This window comes from Sceloporus undulatus, chromosome 5, assembly GCF_019175285.1.
Source record: "Sceloporus undulatus isolate JIND9_A2432 ecotype Alabama chromosome 5, SceUnd_v1.1, whole genome shotgun sequence".
Lineage (NCBI taxonomy): Eukaryota > Metazoa > Chordata > Lepidosauria > Squamata > Phrynosomatidae > Sceloporus > Sceloporus undulatus.
In genome coordinates this window covers 145,230,917-145,244,508 of record NC_056526.1, presented here as the reverse complement: position 1 = coordinate 145,244,508, position 13,592 = coordinate 145,230,917, and the positions used below count along the sequence as shown (strand labels likewise).

Genomic DNA, 13,592 nt, shown 5'->3' with positions numbered 1-13,592 from the left:
AATAATAATAATAATAATAATAATAATAATAATAATAATAATAATAATAATAATAAGCTTATAATGATGTTGATGATAATGATGAGATTCAAATAATATATTTCTAAATATTTCTATTCTCAAAATACATCAATCCAGACAAGACTGAGTTATGGTGGGGAGGGAAACCAAACACGCTGGATGGTAGCATAAACTCCCCAAAACACAAGATACAAATTTAGATATAATCCTGCTGGATATGGGGCTAATAGGGATGCTTAGATGATGGTGGAAGTGGCCTGGGGGGGCTTTTATCAGCTGATACTAGAAAGATCTTGCTCGCTAATGCAATCTATGTAAGGCTGTCTTTAAAGATGTCTTGGAAAGTTAAACAAAATGCAGTGTCTTTTATCATTCTAGAATGGTAAGTGGTGAGATAAAATAAGACACATTTGAAACAATATGATCTCCTTTCATTTCAGATCTGAAAACATCACAAGGACTTATGGAATACCACCTGAGCCTCTGGTGAAACAGATTTTAACACAATTGTAACAACATATTTCTTAGTCTTACCCTTTGTCTCAAAACTGTCATAATGGACAAGTTATGCAATAACAATATGGTCTGTGTTACTTATACAAAGTTTTAAATGCCATTGGGGAGGGTTTACAATATTTTATCCTCCGTGTTAAAATGCTTTTAAAAAGTTAAAATAAATAATTATACCAAAAAACCAACCAACCAAACCTCAAACCACTCAAAATGCAGCTGCTTTGAAGATTGGTTGGTACTAGGTAGATGGGTCCCATCACTATACTGTAGTAGCCTCATTAGTTAATAGGGTATTTCCTGACCCAGTCTAAACTCTTGGCATTGGTATAGAAAGTCCTAGTGGCTTGGCTCAAAGACTGGATCTGAAGGACCGGCCTGCACTGTGAGATCAACATGACTTATGTGGCTCCATATAAGATCAATCAGGCTAGCAGGCACAAGGGTCTTCTCAGCCACATTTATAGGACTCTGTCCCAACCAAGCCTGTTACAGGCATTCAAGCAAGGATGGGCAGGTTCTTGGGGTCCTGGGGGAATTTTTCTGCTCTTAAGGCCAACTGTGGGCTGCACAAGATGCAAGCATGCAAAAATTACCATAGAAATCAAAACACAAAATGGCCAAACATCCATTTTACGTTTCGTATTGGAAGTTTTCTTTGGCAGTGGAGTTGTTGCAAAGTCACTACTCCTGAAAGCTTCCAGGAGTAGAAAATGAGCTACTGCTGTTGCTTCTTTTTTTGGCAAAATATTTTTTCCAGGAGAGCCAAAATAAAAACACCCCTACAAGCCACATATGGCTTGTGGTCCACACTCTGACCACTGCTGCCTTAAATGTTTAACTGTTTGCCTATAAAGTAACAGTTTATGGGATGCTGTTGTTTATGTTGTGCAGTCTGGTTTTGTTAATTGTGACATTCTCAGCTTATCTTTCCCTTTATCGTTATTTTTAAAAATTGTGTTTTATGGTTTTGAATTACAAATTATTGTAAAATGTGGACAGAACTGTCACAACCTAAACAGGAGGGGCCTGATACCTCAAAGTGCTTTCAGAAAATCTTTGAAAAATTGACTGCAGTTCCACAACTAATCTCCTCTTTCAGCTCATGTGTTTCCTTCCATCTTCCCTTCTTCTATGACCTGAGTAAAGGACAACAGGAGTGTTTTCTAGGACTCAATTAGCAATGCATAGCTCAGCTCTAGTTGTTATCTAGGTCTTATACATGTCCTTATACAGCCACAGCATGGAAAGTAAAATAGGGAGTAACAGTACAGCAGGAAGTCCACTTTTGCTTAGGAATAAGCAATGTGTGTTTCTTAGATACTACAAGCTGGTCAGGAAATATGGCACGCTGCTCCAGATCTTATCATTTTTAGGGGATTTATTAGCAATCCTTACCCCCTACTCTACATCATCCTCAAAAGAACTTCATGGATTTGGCCTTAGAATTCTTTAACCCCTGAAAAATCCAAGCTCTGGCTCTAATGAGGCAAAGGGATGCAAACATATATTTAGGCATTTAGCCAGAATACCATTAAACCTTCACTGTAATTACTGTGGCTTCTTGGATGTTTATTATATATTTGAGAAAACGGCTAGGACTCAAATAAAAAGTTCATAACATTCAAGAGAAATGCTTACTGGCGGCAGAATAGACCCAATTAGTCCTGACTTGAAAACCAAAATGAGAAACTGCAGATAATGTTGAAGAACTAAATTGTTTTAGTGCCAAAATAATTGTTTCATACGCAGCAAGTGTTTCCACTTTCAGCAGTTAGTTTTATCTTCTAAACATAAAAAACAATAATTATTACTGCCTCAGGGGGGCTGGTCACCTTCATACATTTCACATTTTTTTTAACTATTCAGGAGCCCTTTAGGCCTCTGTTGGCCATATGAGTTTCACCTCATTACATTCTGATTTTGGTAGATATACAGCACAATTCTGCGCTGTGCTGTAAGCTGCACCCAGCTTACTGGGGTTTACTAGGTAAATGATGTGGAAAGCAAATGTGGTCTAGTGGTTTAGATGTTTGACCAGGACTCTGGGAGACCAGGGTCAAATTCTTGCTCAGCCATGGAAACCCACTGGATGACCCTGGGTCACAATCTCTCACACTAAAAGGCAGGCAATGATAAACCTCCTCTGAACAGATCTTGCAAGAAAACCTATAATAAAGTTGTCATACATCAGAGTTGATAGCAATAGCAAGTACATTTCTATACCACTTATCAGTGCACTTAAGCACTTCCTAAGCGGTTTACAAAGTGTAAGCTAACTGCCCCCAACAATCTGGGTACTCATTTTAGTGACCTCGGAAGGATGCAAGCCTGAGTCAAGCTTAAGCCTTTCACTGCTATTAAACTCGCAACCTTATGGTTTGTGAGTGAGTGACTGCAGTATAGGCATTTAGCCACTGTGGGGTCTTTAATGGCATGTACAGGATTACAACCCCTGGCCAGTATCCAATTGGATACAGCTACTTCTGCTGAGAGAATGAGTTCCATAAGCAGAACCTGGGAAGTATCTCCCCTTCCCTTGCAGTCCCCATAAACTCTTGTTCCAGAGAATTAAGACACTCTTCAGACTCAATTTATGGGCAGCATGCAGGATGACAGCAGGCAGATGGAAGGACTAGAAAGTGTCATCACCTAAGGCACTGAATTTAGACCCCAGGACTCAGAGATCTGGGTTTGAATCTCTGATTGGCAATGGAAACCTACTGTGTGACCTTGGGCAAGTTGCACTTTCTGTCTCAGAGGAAAGCAACAGAAAAACAATCTTGCCTGGAGAATAGCATGATAGGTTTGCTTTAGCACTGCTGTAAGTCATTAACAACTTGAAAGCAACAACACAAAAACTACTGACAATGAGAGTTTTTTAAAAAAGCAAATTCAGCATCTGCAAATCGTTGTTTTAAGATTTTTATTTGTGGATTTGTAGGAGATAAGAAATTACAGAGACACACATCCTCATCAAGATTTGTGTGTGCATGTGTATAAAGATACAGTTGTCTTAAGAGATTTTTGTGCAGGAACCCAAAATCACAATTTTTAAAATTGACCATAGATTTTTGGCATGGCTTTCTCTCTGTCTTACTAACTTTACAGGCAAGTTTGATGAGGACACAAGATAGGATTTTGTTGGTAGCTGTCCCAAAATTATAGAATTCCCTTCTGTGGCTACTAGAATGACCTTGACTCTGCTTCCTTTCTGCCCGTAGGCAGAGACCTTTTCATTTAGACAGGCTTTTGGCCACTACCTGGCTGTTGCAGAAGGGTCTTTTATGAGGGATGTTTATTTGCTATGTTCTAAAATGTACTTAGTTTGGTGCTGTTTTGAAATAATAGCTATCTAATTACTTGCTAACGGTTCTTAAATATTATTACTGACTTTTAGGTGTGTTCTGTTTTAATCAGTAATGTAAGCTGGGTCCTGTAGAGGAGCAAGGTGGGATATAAATAAAAATAATTTACATTAAAGAGGCTCACAGTAGTGTTTCTGACCCCTTTTACAACAGATATGGGGAAGGGTAACTTCACTTTTCAAGATATCCAAATCTAGCTACTCTTGGGAATGCTTGATAATTATTCATGTTCTTACCAGACTTTCTCTACCCACTCTTATCTCTCTTCACATCAGTGCCACACAACCCTGGCAACCATTATACAGATATGTATGAATTAGTGGTGATATGAGGGGTAAAAGCCTTGCAAATGATACGTTCACTATAGGACATAAGCTAAAACATTTGGGGAGTTGCATTATTGACACAGACTCCTGGGCTGACAGTCTACAAGAAAAGAAAGAAGGTGCAGCTAGCTCTGTGTGTGTGTGTATTTTAAAAACACATCACTGGCGCGAATAAACCTGGTAATATGGCTCCATGGCAACCAGAGTACTAAATCTTGGCTCAGATGATCTTCTGACTGGGCTTCCAAAATCATGGAATTAGAGAAATTAACTAAAAGCATGGGACTTCAGTCTAATGTGGTTGTTTAACAGCTATTAGAAGTTCATCGATTCACTAATCTTCTACAACTCTGTTGCTAGAAAGCATTTCTTGCATAATAAAGCCCTTAAATATTGGCGTTTGTAGAAAAGAGGAATTCAATAAAGGCAGTCCTGCATCATCAACACAAATTAGAAAAAGAGATGTTCTCAGTGCTAATCATCAATGTGTATGCAACTGGTTAAGTTCAGGGAAAGGATGTTCAGATAAATAAACCCATCACAATCTATCCCCAGTTACCTCAAATGAGGTGCCATTAATAACTGCATGAGGGATTTAAGAAAGTTAATAATGGACCCTGCTGTGTATTTTTTTATTCTGCCAATGCCAAACTAATTTGAGACAGATCAAAGATATGTTAAGATGATGAAGTTCAGGACAATAAAGACCACTTAAAAACAAAGATCTTTATAAGCATTGAGCACAATATCTTTTTTTGTAAACAGAATTTTTCTTTGCCTTCCTAGCTCATCCTGTTTCAGACCGCATTCCCCAGGTGATAGATTAATCTTCTAAATTAATTAACTATTGATACAGAACTTCAGGTTCAAAATAATTAAGCAGTACTTTCTCAGTTTAACATTTTCCCAGCTATTAAAAAAAATGGCAGTGCACACCTGGGACTTGGAAAACTTGCAGCATTGACCCCATTTGGTACCCACTGCAGTCAAGATGAATTTTATATTGATTTTCAACAAGGGGAGCATTTGTAAGCAGCCTAAGTGACCCCATGATAGGTTTGCCTTAGGTTAAGGTCACCAAAAGTCAGAAACAACTTAAAGGCACACAACACACTCAAGTGTTATGCAGGTTGAGTCTCCCCTATCCGGAAATGTTTGGGACCCAGGTCTAAACATGAAATTTATTCATGTTTCATATACATCTTATACACAAAGCTTGAAGGTAATTTTACTCTATATTTTAATAATTTTGTGCATGAAAAAGAGTTTGTGTACACTGAATCATTAGAAAGCAAAGGTGTCACTACCTCAGCAACCTATGAAAGAAGGTTTGGATTTTGGATTTTCTAATAAAGGATACCTGGCCTGTAAGATCATTTCATAAGCAATACAGTTGACTATTTAAAGTAGGACATCAAGTAAAAATATGGCTGCCTGTGGATATTTAGCCCTCCTTCGGAGTGGGCCATGCAGATAGCGAGGCTTCCACCCCCTTTCATAAAAACTGGAATGAGCTCGGGTTTTCCCTGTCCATCTGCTCAGCTCCTTAGTCTCCTAGTCTCTTAACCACTATACCATTTCTAAAGTTGGGAATGCTGGTAGATTTTGTTGAGAGTTTAGCTGGGGCTTGAATTTAGCCAGATCAAGTGTGTGTATATTTTTAAACGTATACTTTATGCATTTCATAATATTCCATATATATTAATAGTTTTGATTTTAAAAGAATGAGATTTACATATGAACTTGCTATTTAACTTCTAAAGAACTTTCTTTTTCATCTTCTAGCTTTAAAGCAGACAGATTTTCAGGCCTAAAGCAACAGAAGGCAAATCACATTTTGGTTAATACTCTATTAATTAGGGTGTGCAACCATTAAGATTTTTATGCACACTAAAGCACACTGATAAAATCAAGAGGCCTGCATCTGCAATGTTAAATGTAATGCTTACCTTCCGTAGTAAAGGCAAATACTATGATGCAGTGAGACTGAGATGGAACAATAAAATTCCATATCACATTCTGACACTTAAGGACCAAAATTTTAAAATACCCACTTTCAACTTATCTACCAAATATTGCAAAGAAAAATTATTTTTCTTCTATCCACTCAGAGAAAAAGTCTCTGCTGGAGGTGAACAAGACCAGATCAGAAATTTTTCATTAGGTCAGTCACCAAGCTGACTATTAATCAGGAGCTCTTATCTCAAAAGAAGCCTGCTTCAGCTTAGACTGCAGATTTCCCACTAGGGAACAATTATAAAAGAACACGTACAGAAAACCACAACAATATGGTAAGCTTGAGAGTGTAAGGCTTCCCTACACACACACACACACACACACACACACACATGCAGGACTGTGTCAGTATGTCCAATTACAAGTCTGACTTTCACCTTTAAATGTGGGGAAATGATATAACTCCAAAAAACACTTAATGAGGATTTCAAACTGTTTTTGTTCATTAAAACATATTACCACAACTACTATATTACCACATGTACTTGACTATAAGTTGACCTCATGTTTAAGTCGAGGGCAGGTTTTTGGGCCAAAATTATGGATTTTGATATGACCCATGGATAAGTTGAGGGTAAAACTTAGGGGCATGTAACAGGATCTAAAGGATGGAGCAAGGAAAACAATGCCAAAGAATTTACAAGGTTCTAGCAGACATAACTGTTTGTGCTCACACTAGATTGGATGGATGTCAATGCTCCCAGGACAGAAATTACTCTTGCCTTTCACCAGAGGATAGTTAATTCTTTTATACGATTTAAAGTGCAGTACTTACATTGACATGTGGATAAGTCAACTCAGGTTTTTGGGTCAATTTTTGACTAAAATTTCTAGACTTATACACGAGTATATGTAGTACATTGTACTGTCTTGGTGCTGTTTTGTACCCCAGACTGTGGTCTCAATTGTACCCTTCAACAAGAGATAAAAATAATTTTACCCACAGCCTTAAAAAAAACTTCTGCAACACTGGCCCTGTACAAACGGGCCCTTTAGCACATTCTGGTGATGTGCTAGGGTTGCCTCACGGCACCATTTCCAGATGTCCCACAACCCTAGGATGTCACCAGGACATCACAGCTGTGTGGCACCGTATACACGTCCAGGTGGGCACGCGCAGTAGCGACATGCTTGCGCCGCTGCAGGCAGTTTGCGGTGGCGCTAAAAGGAGCCACTTTTCAGTGCTCCTTTTCTTTCCGCGTGGCTGTGCCACGCAATTTGGGTTACGTGGAAAAGAGAGACGGCTCCTGGCTGCCGCTTTCTGGCGGTCTGTATCCCGCCACAGACTCTTTGTTGTTGTTGAAAGGGGGAGGAAAAGACTTCCTTCTTCTATAGGCATGTACCTAAATCTTCAGAACTTCTTTTGTGGCCCTGCTCTCAGTCTGCCTGCCAAATGAGATGAGAGGGTGACTAACAATGAAGTGCCTTTTTGGTGGTGGGGCCCTGGTTATCAAACACTTTCCCCAAAGAGGCTTGATTCATGCAACTTTATGGTCTTTTTATTTTCCTAGGCGTTTTAAAGAACTCTTATTCTGAAAGCATGGGTCTTTAAGTTTAAAATTCTGCCTATTGTTTTCCAGTTTCAAAATTTTAATAGAAAAATCCCCACATTAATTATTACTGACTGACTATATAATGCATGCCATGACAAGCCAGATAATGTTTTCTTCAAATGTACTAATACATCTATACCAACTTTTTACAATGTATGAATACATTATTACTGACAAATCAGGGTTTATTAATCAGCCAGAAACCACAATCTGAACTCATGGTGTGTTTTTAATAATAATAATAATAATAATAATTGTTTTATTTATATACCGCTATTCCAAAGATCATAGCGGTGAACAGCAAGTAAGCTAATTAGCAAGTAAGCTAATTTGCCCCCCAACAGTCTGGGTACTCATTTTAGCGACCTCGGAAGGATGCAAGCCTGAGTCGAGCTTGGGCCCTTTTGCTGGTCTTGAACTTGCAACCTTGTGGTTTCGAGTGAATGGCTGCAGTACAGGCATTTACCCACTGCGCCACCAGGGCTCCTTTTTAGCTTACAAATGCTGGCTTGCTTCAACTGCATGCAATATCTACCTCAAAACAGTGGCTCACTCCTTCAGCTTCCCTCCTTGAAGCAGGACTGACAAAAGGGCTAAGGGAAAAACAACAAGGAAGACAAAACATCTGTTGGGCCATTTATTGCACAACCACGGTTTAATTATGGTCAACACTAACCATGGTTTAGCATGATGTGCAAACATGACCACAGAGTTATCAACAGGGATTTATGCTTTTTATATTCAATTGACACCAGGTACTAATATCTTCTTGCTGATATACTCCCTTTGACATAGACGCTGGAACTACTAACTCCATAAAAGAGATCTGACTGTTTCAGATCTCTCTATTTCTTTCTATTTCAAAGCCAGGAGACAGAATAGGCAGGAACCATTCTGCTATGTTTTTAAGTCAAGACTGCAGTAAGGATTGAATTCTAACTTACCGGAAGTGTTCCTGGTAGAGAAGCATCAAAGAAAGATACTAAAGAGTTAGGTGGTGCTGCAAATTGGACTTGAGAACCAGAGAAAAGCTTTGTATTGGAGCAGATCTGTGCATGAACTTCCAGGCCCACCACTGCTGCCCAGGGAGCATCACTAAAAGAAAGTCAAAGGGCACATTCATTGGATGAGAACATTAATTTTAAACATCTAGAGCAGCTGGGGGTAAATACATATACAGAAAACATTTGAATTCAACAGCACATTGTACTACACTGGAAACCCACCATTGCTATATATGACTGCTAAGATAATCCAAAAAATGTTTTCATTAAACATAGATAAAAATTGTACAATAATAATGAAGTTTCAAAAGAAGGTAAAACAAAATTTGTAACTTCAAAGTCTTACATTAGTTTTAAGATGTACATTTTAGCAACAAGGTTTGTCTAGAGGGGAAGGATTTGTTGGACATGTGCCCAATTTTGTAGCCAGTCCAGATTATGAAAATAGAAAATAAATATTAATTGACCTCCTTCTATGTTTGAAAAATCTCCAACAGGCAGATGGCATATTCAATTATGCATGTGCTGTCAGATGGTCACTTTCAACCTGGGAAAGGTAGGTCTACAGAACACTGATAGTACTATATTAGCATAAACATCAGTAGTCTGGCAATAGAGCAATAACCTTTTTAACTCAAGCGCTGGCTCTCTGAACAGGCTGAATAAGAACAAGCATCCCCCTATCTGCTGAAAAGTAATTGCTACTCTCACATTCATAATCTTCATATGAGCAAGAGAACAGAATCACCTTTACTGAATGAACCGCTCGACAGGTTCTGTAAGTAATTATTTGAACTTCACAAAGATAGACACAAATATAATATTTCATTTGTGAAGTCAAGCTTATGCAGTAACAACATAAGGAATGTTTAGATAAAAATGAGGTATATGTGGAATACAGAACAACACTAAGCAAATACTTATACATAGCCTTTCTGTGAAATAATAAAACAACACCATTTTTTAAAAGGCAGTGTTCATGCTTCTTTATTTCTCTACAGAGGAATCACTAAAACATGTAACAAAGTCCCATTCTCATTAACCAAAGAAGACAAACTTCAGATTAATTAGAATTAATTACTGGTTAGTGTTTCAGGTATCTCTCAGCATATGCTGTTTTTACAATATACAGTACTGGCAGGAAAAGAAGCAAAGAGGGATATGTAACATATATAATATAGTGTGGCACAGTGGTTTGAGTGTTGGACTCTGTAGTGGAGTCTCTTTCCTTCGAGGTCTTTAAACAGAGTCTGGATGACCATCTGTTAGGGATGCTTTGATTCAGATTTCCTGCATGGCAGGGGGTTGGACTGGATGGCCCCTGCGGTCTCTTCCAACTCTATGATTCTATGCTTCTATGATTCCCTGCTCAGACATGAAACCCACTGGGTCACCTTGGGCAAGCCACACTCTCTCTCAGCCTCAGGGGAAGGCAATAGTAAACTTCCTCTGAATAAATCTTGCCAAGTAAACCCCATAATAGGTTCACCTTAGGGTTGACGTAAGTAGGAAAGGATTTGAGGGCACATAACAACAAAAACAATAAACCAATATAGCCATAGATATAGCTACAATACTTCACAGAATCACTCCTGGGAAAGCCTGCCTTTCTAAAACACTGAGGCAAAAATGGGCTGTCTTGCCATTAAGCTTGCAGGGTCAGGTAATCCCCAAATATACTCTTATATCTTATTATAGGCAATTTTACTCAAAAATCTAGCCACATCAATGCGTTTCATCAGATGTGCCAGGGAGTGCAATTTAAGGGCTGCTCAAAATATGCAATTTTCTCCCATCATTCTAGAAAAACAGAAGTATATAGATATGGGGACATCAGACTCAAATTTGTGTGTATTTTGCCTCAGAGAGATGCACTTGGAAGATTCTATCTGTTGCACCTTCCACCTATTTCTACATATCCGCATACTTACACATCATCATCATATCATTATTTCTTACCTGCCTGTCCCCATGGATCGAGGTGGGAAACAAAAATAATTAACAGGCAAACAACATCAGGTAAAACACAATTTAAAAGGTCAAATAAGATGTATACAGTCAGCCCTCCATATCCACAGATTTTTTATCCACGGATTCAAGCATCCACGACTTGAAAATGTTTTTAAAATATATAAATTCAAAAAAGCAAACCTTGATTTTGCCATTCTGTATAAGGGAAACCATTTTACTATGTCATTATATTTAACTAGACTTGAGTATCCATGGAATTTGGTAATCAAGGGGGTCCTGGAACAAATCCCAGTGGAGATCAAGGGCTCATTTTACATATTAAAACAATCCACAACTAAAGTTCAGTATTTGAAATTCACAATTTAAAAATCATCAGGATTAGCCTGCTGGAAGAGACTGGTCTTTAATGCTGTTTTAAATTCTGTTAGCGAATTCAGCTGCCAAGTCTCTTCTAGCAGGTCATTCCACAATCTAAGGGCGGCTGAAGAAAACGTCCTCTGGCTAATAGTTGCCAAACTAGACCGGGTTGACTCTGTCTGGAGTAAATGTCTGCCAGAGGACCTGAGTGTGTGGGGTGGATTATATGGGAGGAGGCAATCCTATAGGTAACCTGGATCCAAACCATGTAGGACGTTAAAGGTAATAATCAACACTTTGTACCTTGCACGGAAAGTAACTGGCAGCCAGTGGAGTGATTTTAATATTGGTGTGATATGCAGACAACACACCTCAGAGAAAACAAAGAATGCATACCTCCCCTACACAAGTAAAAACTTGCCATTTGGGGGCAGCCCTCTATGTAATGTGCAGCCGCCTAACACAACATTTTTGATGCACATCGAGATATTCCAGCATATGAAAAAACCATCATCTTTAATTCTGGACCACTTTCATTTCTGTTTCAAAATATACAAACACTCCAGAATAAACTGAATAACATCCAAAATCCACCAAACAGTGATACCTTTTTTGAGACAACCAAACTCCACAATATATCAGTTGCATGTTTTCAAAGCTCCACTGGTTTCTTCATCAGGCAAAAGGTGTAAAAAACATTTTTAAAAACATTGGTTGGGCCCAATTTGGTGGGTTTTGGATGTAATTGGACTTTGCTATATGGCCAACATGGCTGCTCCTGGATACATAAACCAGAACAAGGTCATTTTTTAGTGTACAGTATCTTATTCTACTATTTACTCCACCAGAATTCAATTCAATCACTGTTCCGGGTGTTGAAAAAGACCTATAACAAAAATAGTAACACTAATATATTTATTTCTAGTAATGCTAACAATAATATACTTAATTTTAGTAATAATAATAATAATAATAATAATATATTTATTGGGATATAATGAAACATGCTGTTATTGTATTTTATGGATTTTTAGTGAAAGCTGCTTCAATTGTTTGGAGAAGAGGGATATAAATAAATTTTATTATTATTATTATTATTATTATTTCTAATAATAATAATAATATATTTACTTACAGTAATAGTAATAACAATGTATTTTTAGTAATAATAATAATATATTCATTTCTGGTAATGGTAACAATAATATATTTATTTTTAGTAATAGTAACAATTACATATTTATTTCTAGTAATAGTAATACTGTAGTAATATATTATAGTAATAGTAACAATAATATATTTCTAGTAATAGTAATACTAATATATCTATTTCTAGTAACAGTAACACCAATATATTCATTTCTGGTAATAGTAATAATAATATATTCTAGTAATAGTAGTAATAATAATATATTTATTTCTAGTAAGAGAAATAATATTAATATATTTATTTCTGACCAGCCTCTCCCTATTGATTGAGGCAGTTAAGAAACAAACAAACAAACAAACAAATTATTATTTGTTACTCTTTTCCAAAACACAGAAGAGCAACTGAATTGACTTTTGGTGGATAAAACGGTAGATTAAGGTACATTTTAAAGGGAAAATGACTTTATGCTGGTTTACATATCAAGGGGGCACCAGAGCCGCTCTGGTGCCACAACAAACTACCATTCCCAGAATTCCATCTCTTTTGAGCCATGGCAGCTAAAGCGGCATCAAACCGGTTCATTTCCTCAGTGCGGATGCACCCCCCCGTTTATTCCTCGACAGCATACCGTCTCGGCTTTGCCGCAGCCTCCCTCGCATTCCGGTAGGGCGCGCTATCCGCCACCGGAGCCTCCCGGCCATGAAGCTTAGCGCCATGCCCGAAGCTGCCATTCTTCATCCGAAGCCAACTCAGATTGCGGCGCAACAAGGGCGCCGCCATTTTGTGCGAGTGGAGGAGGCGTCACGTGCCCCGGCCGCTCTTCGCGGCGCCTCATGGGAAATGAAGTCCCAAGCGCTGGGCCGACTCTGGGGGAAAAGGGAGAAAAGAAGGGATTGAGGAACCTCGTTTCCCATGATGCACGGCGGCTGGTCCCTCTCTCTAAAAGGAATGGAGACAACAATAAGGGAGGGCAAGTTGCTAGTGGTTTTTCTCTCTGGACTCTGGAGCGAGGTCAAAATAGGCCAATGGTTCACACTCCCTCTGGTGGCAATAGAAAGGGAAGGGAATTATATGGCTCTACCCAGTCACCCAAATATATATTTTAGGGAGGTAACAGATAAATTGTTACTGCTGCCACACTGCAGAAATAAATGCAGTTTGACACCATTTTAACTGCCATGGTTCCATTGCAGATGACACCAAATTAGGAGGAGTAGCTAATACCCCAGAGGACAGGATCAACATTCAAAATGACCTGAATAAACTGGAAAGCTGGGCCACAGCTAACAAAATGAATTTCAACGGGGAGAAATGTA

The 13,592-nt window shown here is 38.4% G+C and overlaps 1 protein-coding gene across 8 annotated transcripts in view; it reads right to left on the bottom strand.

Annotated features, from left to right (window-relative positions):
- The window catches only part of GATB (glutamyl-tRNA amidotransferase subunit B), a 59,968-nt gene extending 46,878 nt beyond the window's left edge, over positions 1 to 13,090 (bottom strand). For 6 of the 8 annotated variants that reach the window (XR_006103976.1, XR_006103977.1, XM_042467171.1 and 3 more), the window contains exons 1-2: positions 12,905 to 13,089; positions 8,739 to 8,889 (exon numbers count right to left, since the gene is read on the bottom strand). Coding sequence is in view for 6 of the 8 variants with exons in the window: in XM_042467171.1 (XP_042323105.1) it covers positions 8,739 to 8,889; positions 12,905 to 13,056 (303 nt within the window). In the remaining 2 variants the exon portion in view is untranslated. Of the gene's footprint in view, positions 1 to 8,738; positions 8,890 to 11,733; positions 11,894 to 12,904 lie in introns of those variants that run through there. The other 2 variants (XM_042467176.1, XM_042467175.1) reach the window with 2 other exon arrangements.
- Positions 13,091 to 13,592: the final 502 nt, after the last annotated feature.